Below are 18,278 nucleotides of genomic sequence, written 5' to 3'. Positions count from 1 at the left end.
GCCAATGCTGTAAGAATTATTCAAACCTGTTTTTGAAGCTGATGACTTTGCTTCAAATATTTCTAACATGTTACTTTTCATAATTCTAGTGTAACAGCTGTGCTCTGTCTAGTTTCAAAACTGTGAAGGCGACCTTTAAGATAAGTGTCAGTGGTCCAAGATGAGGGACATTACACACACACACTAACCCTAACCCTAACCTTTACCCAAGTCTTCACTCGGAAATTTAATGATTTACATTAAGGGGACATGCATTTTGTCCCCATGAGGAAGGCGAGTCCTCACAATGTGACTGAGTAAACAGATTTATGTCCCCACAATGTGAGTAATACATGAACACACACACATCTAAACACTTCTGTGATCAGGTATAAAACCCAAAGTGGTTAAAATCCCCAAATGACAGCACTGCGTTCTGCATTCTTCAACTGGGCGATATCATGAGATATGGTGTCTTTTACCAAAGTCTCCGGTGGAGAACATAAACCTCTGATACGATTTTTAGCTTTTGTTGTTTAACTGTGGGGTCATTGTCTCCACGTTGCCATGACATCTGACTTGGTCCTTTATCACAGTGTCCCAGAATAAAGGCACAACAGCTGTTATTCACAGTACTGCAACATTATGCTCTCGTTGTCTTATTTCACTGCTTTCACACTTTGCCCACATCTGAAATGTATTTTCAGCATTTATGAACCGACATTACTTTAATTCCTCTAAGCTGTATGCAGCCGACATGTGCACACAGACTCCCAGAGAGCGACACTGAAACACAACACTCACATACACAAAAGCCTGCTACCTGATACCACTGTATGCAGGTTTGCAGTTTCTGTGCTCTTGGTGCAGAGTCATACCTTTCTTTGTTTCTCCCTCCCATTATGTTTTTTTCCCTGGTATCAGTCAAAGTTTCTGTTTGAGCAACAATCTCTCGAAAATGACAGAGACTCTTATTTTCAAACACTGCGTTTTATTGACTCTGTACATCCGCTTTGGTTGATTTGTTTGTTTCTATCACAAAACGACAGCACATTACAATACTCCCATTACTATTTTACAGAGAAACTATCATGCAAATGTGGGAGATACTGTTGGAGGATTTTCTAGAAAGCATTTGCATACAATGATTTGCAAATTTCAATCCACTACATTAACTGTAATCTTCCAGAAATCTCTTTTGTCTGTATTGAGGAAATAATTCACCATTTTGGGAAATGCTCTTGTTCATTTTCATATCAAAAGTTAGATGAGAAGATAGAAGAAGAAGATGACACTGCTCTTATGTCGGTGCACTAAATATGAAGCTACAGCCAGCAGCTGGTTAGCTTAGCTTAGCATAAAGACTTTTACATTTCAGTGTTTGTATAAATTAAAAAAAAATCTTGAGTGGACATTGTTAAGATTTTTTGCAATTTTTTGTCCACAGTTTGTCATGTTTTATTACTGTAAGTCTCCCCACCACCTACTGGTATTTCTTTTCAGGGGATCATTGTATTATGAGTTTTTCCTTCAATTTTGTTGGTTATATATACAGACATATGTCATAAGGGACACATTCATTTTAGGAATAACTTTAATTTTACTTTTAATTCATTTCAGTATATTTTTGGGAAATTTTAAGGCACTAAAACGTTTAGAAAATAAGGAAAACATCTAACAGGAAGGTAAGAATTGATCCACAGTCAGCAGGCACTTTGGGTTTAAAACACATTATTGCTCCTTCTCAGCACACACTTTGGCTCATTTTCTGCGCTCCTCAATCTGCTCCACCTCACTGGACTCATCTACCACCTTGCCATTGATCATGGTCTGGGTAACGACTTTTACAATCTTCCTGGTCCTCACGTCAGGGTCTTCTGTAACAGAATTAAACCACGGTTAGTCATTTTAGTCAGAACAAGCACTGAATGATGTCCATCTTTGTTGCCTGCTTCACTGAAAAGCAGCAGTAACAGTCCACTAATAAAAATACAAAGTCTGAATGAGTATTAGTTTGCCATGAGGAGGTTATAAAGCTCCACTGAAATGCAATATCTTAACAATTTTGGCCATCAATACCCTCAAATGTAACCAAATGTCAGTAAACTGCACACATCCTCGTGTATACCGACTTCATGGCAAAAACACAAAAGGGATGAAAAAGAACCTCAGCGAGGTCAAGATTCACTGGGGGAATCGTCACTTGTTTGGTGCTGTTTTTGTTAACTTCTATTTTTCACTCGTATCAGATCTTGTGTGGGTATTGAGTGACCACACCAGAGGCCAGAATTTCATGTGGGCCAAAGGGAGAGTCTGCAAAATCTGTATGTGAAGGGTTTATTTGCAAAAACAGACATGTACGTTTTGATTTATTTTTCTAAATGATGTTTTATTGTGCACCCCAGGCAATATAAAAATGACTCGCTGCAGAAGCATATAAAGTGAACAAGATAACCCCAAGATACTTGAAAAAGTATTTGATCCTTTCCTAAGTTTTGCAGACTCTCCCTGTTGCTCACAGATGTGGTCACTCGATACTGACACCAGATCTGATGAAAGCCAAAAATAGAAGTTAACAAAAACAGCAGCAAACAAAGTGATGATGACTAGGCGAAAAGTTTTTTCATCCCTTTCGTGTTTTCTGAGCAAGCTAGTGCTGAATGGCTAACAAAGTGGTTTTGTACAAGTACCGTCCTGCCACAAGACCATGTGAAGAAAGAGAAAACTTTACACAAATAATACTTGTAATTAGCTGCTCGTTAGTGACATTTAGCAGGCCTAAATAAAGTAATCTGAACTTACTTTTGGGAGGTGGAGGTGTTTCTTTCACCCTGCAGGACAAAAGAATATGACAACTTAATCCAAGGGAGAATAGTGCCAAGTAGAAACCATATTCATTCATTATCTGATGTAAAAGGGCACGTATTATAGTTTTATGAAATGTCCTCATTCTCTGTCTTGAGGAGAGCTTGTTGTAAAGATTGAGACCATTGTGTAGCTTAGCTTTAGATTTTGTTAGCTTTGGACAGAACTGGGCTAGCTGTTTGGCACAATTCCCAGTCGTTATGCTAAGCTAAGCTAACTGACTGCTAGCTGCAGCCAGTCATGACAGTGATATCAATCTTTTCATCTGAGTCTCTGCAACATAATGAAGAACTTTTAGGCTATTTTATTCATTTGGAGTGTACAATACATTCAGGATAACAACGTGTACTCCTGTGCAGCAAAAAAGCAAAACTACCAGCAAGTATCAAGAAGTATTAATACTTTCCAGTTACAATAATTCTGAAAACTCTCTTCTAGATTACAATCAGTGGTAATGTGGCAAATACAAAGCTTACAAACTTACATTTCCTCTCCTTCCAGCAGCCTCCTGTAGGTGGCAATCTCCATCTCCAGGTTCTGTTTGATGCGCAGCAGCTGTTCGTAGTCGGTCTTGTTACGTTGCATGTCCAGACGCAGCTGAGACAGCTCATCCTCCAGCTGGGTCAGTGTGGCCTGGAGACGGTCCATTTCCACAGAGTACTTGTGCCCGGTTTCTCCCAGGTTTCCTTCCAACACACTAACCTGTTAGCAGAGCATACAGGTAATGATCACAGATTGTAGATGGCAAGTTGTCTGTTATAAAACAATGCACAGTGAAGCAGGTGTGTTGTACATTCTGAAACGTCACCACCAAATAGCATTTAAGTCCTACATACTGTTTGTATTAAAGGTGCATTAATAATCGACATCAAGAAATCACATTCACAACATTTCTGAGATAATACAATAAACATTACATCAAATTTAGTCAGTCTCTGGTAATATTGTATACATTTTGTAGATTAAATCTGCTGATGAAAAATACTTTTCTCTTTGTAAGTGATTTGAAATGAGTATCTGAGAGTCATTTGAGATACTCTCATGTCTTTAAGATAAATATAAAGCTCCAGCCAGGAGAAGGTTATCTTAACTTAGCATGAACCTTTGAGGTGATGACAGAGCAATTACAAGTAACTTAACAATCATAGTTTGACATTTAAAACTGCATTACTAATTGTTTTGGCCACTTGGGGACAGCAGTAAAGCCAAAACAATGAGCTGAAAGATAATAAAATGCTTCATAGAGGTAGGGGAACTGCTTTGGTATTTGCTTGGTGCTAATTCTCTGTGGGTTTGACACTATGAGTGACTCCTATCACATTACACAATGACTACAATTGATACATTGTAATTTTAAGAATATTTCAAGGTGCAGCTTTAAATGCAAGAGAGTGCACCTTTAAATGGCAACAAGGTGAACACTGATGTTAGTGAAAGGCTAAAGCTTTTGGCTTAAAGCTTCTCCGTGGAGTTTTTACCACTCAATATTGCTTTGTTTTGTATTTGTATTTGTATTGTTTACCTGTTGAGCTCATCCATTCACGACCCTTCATCACTCAACCAGAGATACTAGAGGCTGTCAGCATGATAATATCTCTGCATTCAATACTGTGTGCTCACTATGAGGCAAACAACTATGAGCTATATTTGCCCCCAGTGTGCCCCTCTATATGCTCTTTGATCCGTGTTCACATGTAGTGGAAACGCAGACAAAACACTTGCTTGTTTGACTCTGTCTTGTCACTCTGATTGATTATTGGAGCAGAATGAAATCACTGTGTAAACTGTAGCGCTAGTAGCTCTTTGTTTACAAGGAGAAAGCAGCTGTTACGGAGAGAGAAAGAGATGAGGGCGGGGCTGAGCTCAAAAGAAGTGGAGGAATGGCAACGTGAATTTGATTAATCTCTGCAAGTCAGAGCAGCTACAGACCAGTGTCTCTGAAGTCAATAGAGGTTCATCATCTCTTTTACCGGACAGGTTGGACATTTACCAGTCTGAATCCTGGCTCTCTAATTACTAGACCACCCTGCCTCCTCACTGCTGAGGCTAGAGGTTAAGTACTACCCGTGCAGAAATAGGTGATTACCTACAGAGGTTTACTTGTTCAGACTACACCCCCTGCACCAAGTGTTAGCGCAGTACTGTACCTGCTTCCGAAGACTATCGAGTTCGACCTCCAGAGCCTGCAGGAAGCGTCGTCTCTCACTGAGCTCACTTTGGGCACAACGCAAAGCCTCGTTGCTGTCTTTGACCTCCGACTGCACTGCTTCTAACTGTAGACACAAACATGAGATCAATATAAACCGTAATGTACAGTAAAAGCAAAGGCTAAGTATGAATACTGGAAAAATAAGACCTGATTCATCTAGTGACTGACCTTCTTGAGGTACCAGGCTTCGGCCTCCTCCTTGTTCTTGCGAGCAATGCTCTCATACTGGACCCTCAGCTCAGCCATGATGGCCCCCAGATCAGGACCCTGAGCTGCATCTACCTCCACATTTACCTGCTCGTTGGCCAGACGCCCCTTCAGAGAATTCATCTCCTGAAATTATTTAAAGATGCGAAAGGCAAAACAGTGTTTAATGCTGCAACATTTCTATATGTATTGAACACCTGATTATTGTAGAGTTGTTTTGATGGGAAGCTACAACCCAAAGCTGGCAGTGTCCGTTGCCATCTCGCCATGGCACTTATCAACTATCCAGTGGTGGATTCAGATCCTTCACATTCATTTGATGGTATATTTTATTTAGACCCTATTTCTATGATTGAGTCCTGCAAATCAGATTTTCTTATTTTTTCTGAAGTGAAAAAGTGAGAGGATATTGTTGTTACTAATTCAAATCAACCTCTTTGAAAAGAATCTCTGGTTTTAGAAAGGTGGGGAGTAAAAAGTCACAATGGACAGTAATGTAAGAATAATAGACCCATGCCGCCAGATTTCAGGGTGTCCTTAGGGTCACTCTGTCTGATTTTCTGCTGGCTATTTAAGTAGCACAGATCTGGGCAAGGTTAGGTTAGGTTACTGTGTTACAGTCACATCAGACAATAATATGACACTGCAGCTATAGTTTTTTTTATCTGTTTTTTCCCAGTTATTTACAACCAGCTGCTATGTTCCCATGAGCTTTAATTGTTCCTTATTGGCTCCTTTTTTGTTCTTTGTAAACTTCAGTGCACTTCTTCTGTCAAGTCTACCGGGAGGTTCAGTCCACATCCTGGACACCACACCTTACTGGCTGCACACACACAATCCAATAGTCCTGTCACGGGTGCTGTCTTGACATCTTAAAGCACCACGACTACAAAGACAAAGGGTGTGTCTGTAGACTTAACATTATCATGTTTCAGATGCTGAATACTGTTAAACCTTGACAGACAGAGCAAACACAAACAGTCCTGGTTTATGCCAACATGTTTCGGTTGTGTTGTTGATAGTGTGGAATGTACTACAATCTCTCAAGTTTTTAGATGATATTAATCATACTGAGGTGCAGGAAAATCGGCTTCATGCAGCTCAGAGAATGCACTGTCCCTCAAAGGCATCTTACATTTAAACAAGACTACACTTGACAACTTGTAAAGTGATTATGTTGATGAGGAAGCACTCATTGATCATGTCTGACTGGACCTTTACCCTGGCAGGGATCTCACCTCATCATGATTCTTCTTGAGGAAGTAGAGCTCCTCCTTCAAGCTGTCCAGGTCTCCTCGCAGAGTGGCGATGATCTGGTCGTGGTCAGACTTTGCCCTTCTCAGAGCCTGACAGTCCCTCTCAACTGACTGGCACAAGGTGGCCTCCGCCTCCCACCTGCAGACGCCACACAGTGGAGGATTGAAATAAGAGGAAAGAAGGTCATCAGCAGACATGTGCAACACCAGTCACAGTTTGTGCCTCTCAAGTATTATCAGTACATTGCGGTCGGAGTTAAACATCTGTTTTATTGAAAGATGAATTAGCAGATGTTACAAAAACCATTAAAAAGTCTTGTAACATTTTCTCATGTCACAAAAAAACCTGCAACCTCATCAAGGGTATAACCAAAGGTGTAGAAATCAGCATAAAACGAAAATACTGAAGCATAAGTCATAGTGCAAAACAAGCAAACAAGCAGAGGATGCTTGAAGCCACTCAAGAAAGTGGATGCACACATGCATGAAAATACCATGCAAAGATCTGCATGAAAAGTACACATGCACTTTGCCTCTAATACCATAAATCACTGCTGATTGATGCATTACTCCTTCACATCAGGCCACAGAACATACCATCAACACACTGTGAAAAACACCAGCAGTGGTTGTATTCTGACTCCACAATCTCTCCTTCAGCTCCACCTAACAAACTGTGAAACGGACAACGTCTCTCTGACCTACAAAATCCATCACATCCAGCACTCACCGATGGCACGATCATCTCCTGCGGGTGCCTGAGCACCGTGGGAATGGGGCTCTTATTTCACAGCCTGACATAAAGGTCATTTATTCACATTGCTTTGCAGTCTGGCGCTCCCATGTGAACACTCACAGGCAAGTAAAAGAAAGGAACTCCTGTGTGACACTCACTTGACCCTGAAGTCATCGGCCGCCAGCTTGGCGTTATCAATCTCCAGCATGATCCGGGCGTTCTCCAGCGTTTTCTTTCTCACCTGAGCAGTGAACATGGTGCAAAGTTCATTTAGAGGACTGCATGGAGAAGATACAATATGTGATGTATGTGAGCTTTACTCCAAAATAATGCATGCTCTTAGTAAAGGGCATCACCCTGAACATCCCAATCCATCTGGCTGCAGATGCAGATCCTGCATCAGCTACAAAGGTAGCTGTCAGAGTTTTGTGCTCATTCAGTCGCCACTGCTTTCAACTAAGGCTCTTCATAACAAGATGGACCAAGACTTCTTAATCTCTTATCTCAATATCCCCAAATGTCTTTTTGCTGCCTTCAGAGTTTCAAAGCACTAGCTTTTAAGATTAATGTTGACTTGGAGGACAGTTGCATTACTATGTCTTTAATGTCACAAGAAAAGGGAGACCATGCACTCAGAAAAAGACGATGTCTGAAGTACCATTGTGACATTTTAACGGTACATCTTCATCAAGTAATATTTAACACCAAGATAATAATAGATATATATATATATATAATATAGACTTTACCTCATTCAATCTAGGTGTGAATCTAAGGTCAAGCCCAATTATGTTAACATGATCAACAATATTTACAACTTGAAACTCAGAGATCTCAATTCATATCAATTACTGCAGTGCAACCATGTGTTCCCTGAAAGAAAACCTCTACAAAAGTGGATTGAAGTAGTCACTGACCTCCTGCCCGATGGCATGTGCCTGGGCCATCATCCCTTCGATGTCATGTCCTTTTGGAGCCCTGTCCAGCATGAGCTGCTTGATCTTCATCTCCAGTTCAGCGTTGGATTTCTCCAGCGAGCGCACTTTGTCCAGGTAGTTGGCCAGACGGTCATTCAGGCCCTGCATGGTCTCCTTCTCGTTGGCGGCAACACCGAGGCCGTTGAAGGAGAGGCTGGAGCCCAGCGTGTTGAGGCTGTTGCCCATTGAGACGGAGCGGGACAGTGACAGCGTGCTGATGGAGACGGGAGGCTTGGAGCGGATGCTGCGCCCGCTGTCCCTCACGGACATGCTGGAGAAGGAGGGCTGACGTACCGAGTAGCTGCGCACAGACAAGGTGGAGGCCATGGCGTCCACTGCAGAAGATTCAGATGGAAATTTCATCAGTGCTCTTATGAAGGGCTCTTATTTCTGCTATCTCCAGAAAACGTTAACTTTTTGTCAATGAGCAAGACGAAATCACATCCTGAAATCACGAAATCATGTTTTACTTTTTTGTAGTCATTTTACATCTCTCTCTATAGTTGTTTTGCATTTGTCTTTACTCATTTTGCATCCTATTATAGTTGTTTATTGTTGCTTTGTAGTTGTTTTGCATCTCCCTATCTTTCTGCATCTGTAGTCTTGTGTCTATCTGTAGTTAACTTGTGTCCTTTTGTGTCTACTCTGTTGTTGTTTTGTATCTCTATGTAGCCAACATGCATCTCAAGTTGTTCTTTGTCTCTTCTGTAGTTGTTTTGGCTCTCTCTGTAGTCATTTTGTGTCTCTTCTGTAGCTGTTTTGCATCTCTCCCTAGTTGTTTTACATCTCTTTGCAAGGGTTTAATTGAATTTGAAATGTTAATAGTCATTTCAGACAGGCTTGGTAGGCCCACTCAGTAATCCATGTGTCTCTCAGGGAAAGCGACTAAATGGACCTTGTGGTTTGTCAATCTGCTTGATGATGCGTAAACAACGAGAGCTATATATGGAATATTTTACCTCAGTTGTTAGTAGATTATTCAAAACTACACACATGGATCATCCCTCCCTCAGCAATGGACAGTTTCTGTGTCAGAGTAGCTGTGAGCTTTAAGCCTTCCTCCTCCTGTGTAAAACTGAAAACTTTATTGCTCATCCAGTGACAATGAGTGATTATTTGTTGAGTAAGAACAGCAGAGAAAAAAAAAAACAGTACTTACATCGAGCTCAGGTCTTCGGTAGGTCTTGTCTTGTGCTGATCGGTCAGGTTTTGACCCTGATAGTGTGAGAGACCGTTCTGATGTTGCTGGACCAGGTTTCACAGGTGAGTTTGACTGCAGAACACAACTCTCTTTGTCGGGGTGGAGCCACTGTTGATGTGTCCAATCCCACACTAACAAATAGGAGGATGCAACTTGACACCTTGTGGAAGAGAGAAAAAAAAACTGTACTGCACATAAACTAGTGACAGAATATTATCGTGACGTTCATGCAGCATCACAAACAGCAGCTGTGAGCTGACACTTGATTTATGTCTTGTAACAGTAAAACTAATCAACATCTGTGGTCCTTTAAACGTGAATTCAGGTTTAACTTTATTATCCAAAGAAGGAAAATCATTTGATCATGACGGAGATGCTTGAACAGTGCTGAAAATAAAAATACTCTGAATATCAGAGCTAATAACCTAAAGAAAAATGTAATGGATGATGTAAATGTAAAACGGTGGTGTATTATCTCCTGTGCAGACTGACTTTTTGAGCTATATTTAGCCTCATACAGTGACATCAGTCTCCTCAGGTCTTCATCTGACCTGTATGGTGAAACTTGGAGGACAAACCAGTGTGGCTAGCGGGCTGGAAACAGGGGCCGTGCTGTCTCCACAGTGATCCCATTGAGCATGGACACAATGCACTCTGAGTGATGTGAGGGAGCCGGCTCCACCTGAGGACGGCCCGGCGGGATAGGGGGAAAAGGGAGGAAGCAGGAACAATGGAGGGACAGAATGAAAAGAAAGTGAAGACCCCTGAGAAATGCAGGGCGTAGGTCTGGTTGAACTGGAAACCTGGCCTATATTCCCACACAGACAGACAGAAACAAATACACATACACACCTTTTTGTACATTTGATAAGTGTCAACAATCTCTCAGCCCTGTCTTGCTGTGACACAGTATGTAATCCCCTGTTACTGTATTGTAGTTTGACCGGTGAGCATTATTATCTTTGCAGGATCGGATCACACAGTGATACTGACCTGGTTTTCTGCCTATCATGCCTCTCACTACACCCAACCCCACACATGCCCTGTACATACATACAATGATAAAAAGAGAAAGAAATGCCCTCCAAGCTTTTGAGATCATCCACACGATCAAATCGAGACTTTAACAGCAGACGAAGGAGATGTAATATCAGCACTGCATGATGGTTGATTAGATTTTTAGACTGTTCAGTGTGGAAAGTTTCTTTTGTGCTGTCTGTAATCTGAACAAGTCATCACCTATCCAGCACAAACACACGAATACCTTAATTCTATCCAGCTGTCCACAATGAGGTTGATTCAAGTCCAACAAAGTCCCAACAAAAGAAAATTACATTTCCTGTCTTCCTAAATGTGGTATTAAGTCCTGGACTATTGTGCTTGATTGCATAACATTGTACAGGTGTTTGTGGCAATGCATACACCTCTTACAGCAACACAATGAAATACATGTGACAGAAAGCATGTGGGCACATGTATCGCATAGATCCTTTTTGAAATAATATCTCTCAGGAACACATGAATGCTTTGCCTCTGAAGTATAAATCTGAAAGGCATTATTGTTGCATTCAGACGAATGCAGGTGGAGGCTGCAGCATGGATGCACTGCCACCTTGTGGGTATAAAAACGTGAAACATTATATAGCTTGAACCTACAAGTTCAATAGGAACACATGCAAAACATGCTGTTAACTGCAACTGTTTCAGTGTTAAAAAATGTTCAAATTTTCCAAAACAAGTTTGCACCATGACATTATATCAAAGACTATATATAAAGATTTATACACGCACACACACACACACACACACACACACACACACACACACATACATATATAAAGATCTTTGTATACAGTCTATGCATTATACACAAATCCATCTGTTTTAGTGTATGATGCTCAATATTCATGATAATTTGGTATTAGTATGCAGTATGCATTATTTTAGTACTTACTTCATTTTCAACATGAACATTATTGAGATGTCATGAAGAGGAAAGCAGCAGAAATGAATGTTCTCCCACAAATGATACATGGATATTAAAAAGAGACATTTGTTTTTGAGAGAGTGGCCACATTTCAGCTCAAGCATTACATCTTTTCTTTGGTTTGGTCTCCACCATCTACTGAGGAAACATATTTCATTTAGCTGATCCATGATTCTTCAGTGACAGGATAGCTGCAGTACGTGAGCACCACAAAGCCCAAACAATCAATTATACCAGCTGCAGAACTGGATGCTAGTTATGAGTTCATCATTACAAGTGACCCCTTTTCACATTACAAAGAGTTCTTTGAGTCAATGTTAAAAAAAGGTTAGTGCAGCAATGTTGAATATCTTAAGCACACTTTAAGTGGTTTCAATTCGCAAAAAATGTATTGCTCTGCTTCTGCATACATAAAAAAGGGTACAGTGCAGGTATTTTTCACTGTCTATATTTTTTCCCAATTGACACAAATTTTACTATAGTGCTTACTGTTTTCTGTCTGTAATGAGTAGACTGAGCATCAGGAGCACTGTTCACTTGATCCTGATAATCTCTCACCTTGTCCCAATCATAACATTTAAGCAGCGTCGGTAGCTAATTGCCCCTTTCCCAACATTGCTTGATAGAGAGTCCTGAACTAAAATGTATGACAAACGGTTGAATGCAGAGGTCAGAACATTTAAACCTGATTAAAATCAGAACATATCTACAATACAGGACAGGATATACTGAAGAAATCATTTTCCTGAATGTAAGTTTGGAAATAGGAGGAAATTCATATTCTTTGTGCTTGATAAAACAGAAGCTGGATTGTATTGAACAGCAGCTCATTTCAAGCCCAGCTGAGAATATGTACATTGTATGAACTTGGAAACAGTTCTGGCTTCAGTAATTCCCAGAATTCCCAGTCTTCCACCGTGTTGTAGCCCAACCGTCTAACATACAGCAGACAGGAGAGAGGTTTAGCTCCTGCTCCAGCTTCTTATAAATCAAAATGAAGTGCTGTGATATTTCAAAAGTGGTTGTCGTCCACCCCCCCACCCCAAATAAACACATTCTGGGAACCTGCTGTGGAGTCCTGTGTTTATTTTTGCATAGTGCACAGTTGGCCGTCAGCCTGGGTGAAGTGAATCATATGTTTCAACTATTTCCTTGCTTTTCATCAGCCCTCCTCCTGCTCTCGTGTGCTACTGTAAGAGTCATAGTTTACACACGAAAAAAAAGTTTCTTTGTTTATTTCTCAGAATTTCTATTGCACACTATGTACCAGCCCGCAGTCCAGAGTCAAATAAATTTGTTTTGCTTTGTTTTGGCTTTGTTTGGAAACTTGATACTGAATCCAGTTGTGTAGAGCTTTTATAGCCGGGGTTAAATGGTAGGCCTGTGCAATATCCACATTTAAACAAAACACCCTAAGCCACAAAGTAAATTCATTGTGGTCCAGTTTGCCTACAGAAGGGACGTTTCACCTAAAAATGTTCACTCATGTCGTGTTAACACTTGCACTGCTGTTTGTTGACGTGGTCCTGCTCCGAATCCTCAGATAGTCCAGTTTTGAACAACAAATTTAGTCAGTCTGAGAGGAGCTCAAATTGCTGGGTTTCTCTTGTGTCACCAAACAGCTGATGGATGACATTGCATTTGCATGTGATGCTTTAAGTGCTTCCAGGAATGAGCAGCTGTTGTTGAGGAAAAGTCCCAATGCGTTTTGAAGCCGGATAGCACATTTGTTTGGTTGAGAACAAGCTGAAAACCACAGAAGATTTGCCAGTCAAGTTTGCATCTAGACCTAATTAAAAGCAAAACTAAACATTGTCCTAGGTGTCATGAGTTTATGCTTTAATGATAAGTGTTCATGAATACTCTGTATAACAGATTATGTGGAAGTGGAAGTAGTTGAATGCTAGCATTAGCTGTTGTCTAGCTAGCGGGTTGTCAGTGTTGTTAATAACCTTGAAATATTGGCCTGTTTTAACTCTCCATTGTCTTTTCAGTTGCTGATCAATCGGGAGGCAGTGAAGTATACGACTTGCTGAAGCGCAGCAGTGCGACATTATCCTTTCGCTAACAGCATTCAAACTTCCCACGCTGAGCATGTGTCACATAAAAATGGCCTCTGTATGAATATGTCTTTGATGCCACTCAGAATTAACAGTCATTTTTGAAACAATGGGTTCTTGATTTTAGACAAAGTTGAACAAAAGCAGTCTTCTCATTGACAGCTTTCCATCATCTATTTGTTGGGTTTATGCCAATGGTAGATTTGATCAGCTGAAGCCAGCCAGCCCCATTCATCATTATTGACAACAATAAAATATCCTACTAACTACTGTACAAAGATGACAACAGTCATATATCACACCAGATGAGGAAGTCCATAAAACAAAGAAATAGACAGTTTACAGTCAAACCATCGAGAACAAATAAAGGAATGACATTATAGACTTAAGAATATTAGTTACATACCAAAAATAGAAATAACAACAGAACAAATAAGTAAATTAATACATAAAACAGAACAATAAAATAAAGGTTACAGCTTTACTTTAGTTAATGCTCAGCTGTGAATGGCTAGCTAGTTAGGCTAACGTTAGCACCGTGACTGGTTCAAAATGTAGCCTCTGGCTGTTTTTAAATGCTTCAGGTGACTCGTATTAAAAAAGAAAATCTTGTGAAAGGGGTTCAGGTTTGCACTCGATGGCCACATACATGATATCGTGCTACAAGACAAATGGTAAAGCTGCATTTCCCAGGCAAAAAAGTTAGCATCCTGTGCAGGTGATGATCTATGTATGCAGACAGAGTTGTTAGATTTATTATTTCATGTCAGCATTTTAGAACAGTATGTGTTATCTTTAGAACAGGAAGGGATTTGAGGGTGCAACACTGATGGCATTTGGTAGACAGTATGCTGTTTAATACAGTTTGTGTGGAATTGCTGGTGTATATACGTCCCTAAACCAGATAAAGAGAAGGATAAAGCCGCTAACACTAGGCCTACTCTAAATTGTGATATAGGAGCATCTTGTCCTGAGCAGGTATTTTTCAACATAAACTATATAATGATATAGTTAGCTAATGACATGCCCTTTGCTGTGGAAAAAACCCTAAGTTTTACTGCTGTAGCGACGTAACAAGCTAGTTAGCTGGGCATGCTAATGTCAAGCAGCTTTTGTTACACCCAGTTCAATCCATCCCTTATACTTATACTTATTCTGGTCTTGTGTTTTTGGTTTTTGGAAGGCTAGAAAAAAAGACACCCCACTGTCAACACTTTAAATTACAAGTATCTCTCTTTCCCTGGCCCCTTGCACACTGACACATGGAAAATCTGGCCAGACCTCCAGCGCCAGTTTACAGTTGCTAGGCTAGGCCTGTTTGGGGGAAAGTTAATTTGGGTGAAGTTAGTGAACGGTGAAATTGGGTGAAAAATGATTTCAGCCTGTGTGGAGCTACCCAATTGAACAAGTTGTGCCAATTTAGCGCTGAAATAATTTTGACCTTTTGGGGATTCAGACAAAACTTTAATAAATGTTTGGAAGGTCTTTTTTTTACAAAGTGAAAAATAAGGCTCAGCCTCACTTAAATATTTTTTCTGCAGTCCTTAACACCAAAGCTAAAGTGTCTATTTTATCAGGAGATGGTGAAATGTAAAGATGTGTACTGTCTGCAAAGCTATATTTTACTCCTAAAATAGTACTGCCTCTACATCCTCAGTTTGGTGTACGGTAAGATATTTTTATAGCTAAAGATAAACGCATTATCGAAGTTCTTTTATTTACACATTGAAACTGAGACATTATCATGCTCATCAGCCATTCAGACACTTTGCATGGCACCATTAGTTCAGTGGAATAATATCGTCAAGTGAAGCAGGACAAAAAAAAAAAAAAACTCATAAGAACCTGCCAGCATATGGCAGCATCTGAAACAAACTTGAGGAGGAGGAGGGTGCTGATGAAGATGGCCCACGTTGCAATCTTCCACAGAGGTTTTGTTGACTGTTATGCAGGGGAGAGCTCATCAGCGTGAAGGAGAGAAATTTGAATACGCCGAGACGAGGGGCACTGCAGTGTATCTGCTCATTAGGCGGGCGACGCTGTAATTCAGAGAGCGAGCAGCTCTGCAATCAGGGGCCTATTCATTAGCATGGGGGGCCCGCTTTCATCTGTAACCACTTGAGGCTGCCAATCACCGAGGCGGACGCATGACATGATGACAAAACGGGGCGGCTTAAATGCTCAGGGATGCTTGTGCATGGAGAGAGACATGCCTTAACGTTGCTTTAAGCGCTCGTATCTGAGAGGGACTTTAATGGGGAAGAAATTTGCGTTTTTACAGTGTAGTGCTGGCAGGTGGCCCAAACTATGTCAGCCTGATAATCATCTCTCTGCTCAGCATGAAGACAGCTTTTGTTCTCAGATTTCACAAAAAAGGCTTCGTTTCTCTGAACCGGTTTCTTCCTGGATTGAATTGATTGAAAGTGATTGATTGGGAAAAAAAGTTTGACTTCAAGGTAAAGTTCAGGAAAGAATGAGAGTATTGCATCAGTCGTCTTTTGTTTTCCATCACAATGGGTGCTCTCAGGTATATACTCCCTCACAAAGACAGATGTGCCTAAAAGTCTGACAATGATGCAGACACAGACACTCACTCAGACCTGTCCAGTCTCCTTTTGGTCATCTTTAATTAAATCTCAGAGTGGGATAATGTAGTTTTTATCTGCTGCAGCTCTGCTGTCTGTGTGAGGGCAGCAATGGGTCAAACTGTCATGTTCCTGACGTTCGTGCTCCAACACAAGCAACAATCAACAACTCTTCAAACTGCATTAATGCAGATGTGATTCGCATTTCTGCATTTTTAATCAAACTGGATGTTTGCGTTTACCTGAGGTGAAACAAATACCCGACCAGCACCTCGCTCACTAATTCTAGCATTATAGCAACTAAAGCACTGGCTCTTAGGAGCAATGGACATTTGTTTTTGGGATAACGGGCTGTCAGACAAATAGGTTTTTGGTCCAATGGGACATTTTTCAGACAACCGGGGTTTCAGAATAATGGGCCCGTTTACTGTTTCATGTCTTTATGCTAAAATAATCTGCTAATGTTAGCTACATGTTTGTACGTACTTACGTATTTTCCAAAATGTTAAACAATTCCTTTAAGGTTGACTGTTTGTAGGATTATTAGTTTACAAATGCCTGGCATGAGACCAAGCTTCAGGTCCAATTTTGAGACATTGCATGTGTATCGGTATTTGCTAGAAAGAGCCTTATGTCTAAGTAAAAAAAAAACAGCCAACCAACCAAACAAACAATAAACACGTTCTACAGACGGTTTTCTTTTCAGGCAGCGATAAAATGCTTAGTCAATTTGATGATTGACAGAAAATTAATCTGAAACTGTTCTGATTATCTGGAATCCAGTTCCAGTCTCTCAGTTGTAAGGATTTGTTGATTTTCTTTCTTCTGCCACGCCTCTTTAAGTTTTGGACTGCTGGTTGGACAAAAAAGCAACCTGAAGGCATCACCTTTTACTGAAGAAGGTTGTCATTTCTAACAGAGCCCCTAAAGGTCATGGTGGGAATTTTTTTTTGGACTTGTGTTACTACTACTTGCGTGTTCTTCGAGTCCTGTTATAACACACTGCCAATTTGGGAAAAGGCTCTCAAGATGCTACAGAAAGGAGAGATGAAGTGAGGCTTTGACATTACGCATTCATTGCTAACACTTCTTTGAAAAGGCTGAGCTGTGACAGCATACAGTCAGTGTGAGCAGCTGCAGCTGCTCTGCCTGGCTGTGGTGGGTGGAACTGAGGCTGTGGAACAGAGTTATGGTTATGGTGGCTGTACTACACTTTACAGCTCAAATTAACATCACCCCAGAGACCATTGTTAAGCCTGATGGGATCTGCACTGGCGACGCTTCTATCAGATACAACAGATGTGCTGCAGTAGCTTCAATACAATGCCAGCAGAAGCAGGTCACTTCACTGCACACATACAACCCCTACATGTGTTTAGTGTTACACCCATTATAAACTAATGTGTCACTGCCATAATCAGAAGAACTGAAGCACAGCCATGGCTGCAGCCACAATCACAGTGGCGGCCAAAGCTCTGTCATCCCATGGCGATGGCCACAGTCACAGCAAGTCTGTCTCAATCAGCTTCAGCAGCAGTCAGTTAAGACTGGAGCCACACCTAGCTGAGGCTGGGCCTACTGATTTTTGTTTCCATATCGACATACAGCTCAGCCTTTCTGTAGGATCAGAGGGAATGCAAATGTATTTTGAGGTAAGGCAACAACATTGCAGAAAAAAAAAAAAATCCCACAGCGACCTTTTGGGGCCTCCATAATGTTCTGACATTTTAACAGACCTAATCATTATTTGATTCATTGGGAAATAATTGTACAATTAATCAAAAATGAAAGTAAACATTAATTTCAGCACTAGTTTCAAGTAGAGCCTGGTGAATCAGCAGGTTTGATGTTATTGCAGGAACATTGGTTAAAAATATGTTGACCAGAAGTAACAAGAAATTTCAGTAGAAAGAGATCTATGAAAACAGTAGCACCATTACATGATTTGCACAGCAGAGAGCACTCACAGGTTAATACGCATTTTAAATGTGCTGCTCTTGTTAACAATTCTTTAAAATAATATTTCTACATTTGTGGGATTGTGGAGCAGGAGCCAGAGGACTATGTTTGTAAAAAGACTGGAAACAGCTAACCTGTAAAATCACTGATCACTGGGGGGTACCGCACTATTTCTTGGCAGGGAGAAGTTGCCACAAATGAGACGGAGCGTGTTAGTTTGTGGTCTTTAAAGATGCTGGTTTATAGATTTATTTACT

The 18,278-nt window shown here is 40.7% G+C and overlaps 1 protein-coding gene across 1 annotated transcript; it reads right to left on the bottom strand.

Annotated features, from left to right (window-relative positions):
• Positions 1–969: 969 nt before the first annotated feature.
• On the bottom strand, positions 970–9,485 carry krt1-c5 (keratin, type 1, gene c5). Its single transcript, XM_041936763.1, has 9 exons — positions 9,389–9,485; positions 8,170–8,564; positions 7,411–7,493; positions 6,499–6,655; positions 5,222–5,386; positions 4,992–5,117; positions 3,329–3,546; positions 2,782–2,810; positions 970–1,856 (listed from the first exon to the last, which is right to left on the bottom strand). The coding sequence occupies exons 2-9, from the start codon at positions 8,554–8,556 to the stop codon at positions 1,741–1,743; spliced, it is 1,281 nt and encodes a 426-aa protein (XP_041792697.1). The 5' UTR covers positions 8,557–8,564; positions 9,389–9,485; the 3' UTR covers positions 970–1,740.
• Positions 9,486–18,278: the final 8,793 nt, after the last annotated feature.

Source organism: Chelmon rostratus, chromosome 5 (assembly GCF_017976325.1).
Source record: "Chelmon rostratus isolate fCheRos1 chromosome 5, fCheRos1.pri, whole genome shotgun sequence".
Classification (NCBI taxonomy): domain Eukaryota; kingdom Metazoa; phylum Chordata; class Actinopteri; order Chaetodontiformes; family Chaetodontidae; genus Chelmon; species Chelmon rostratus.
The sequence above is the reverse complement of the archived record's forward strand: the minus strand, read 5'-3'. Positions and strand labels throughout refer to the sequence as shown.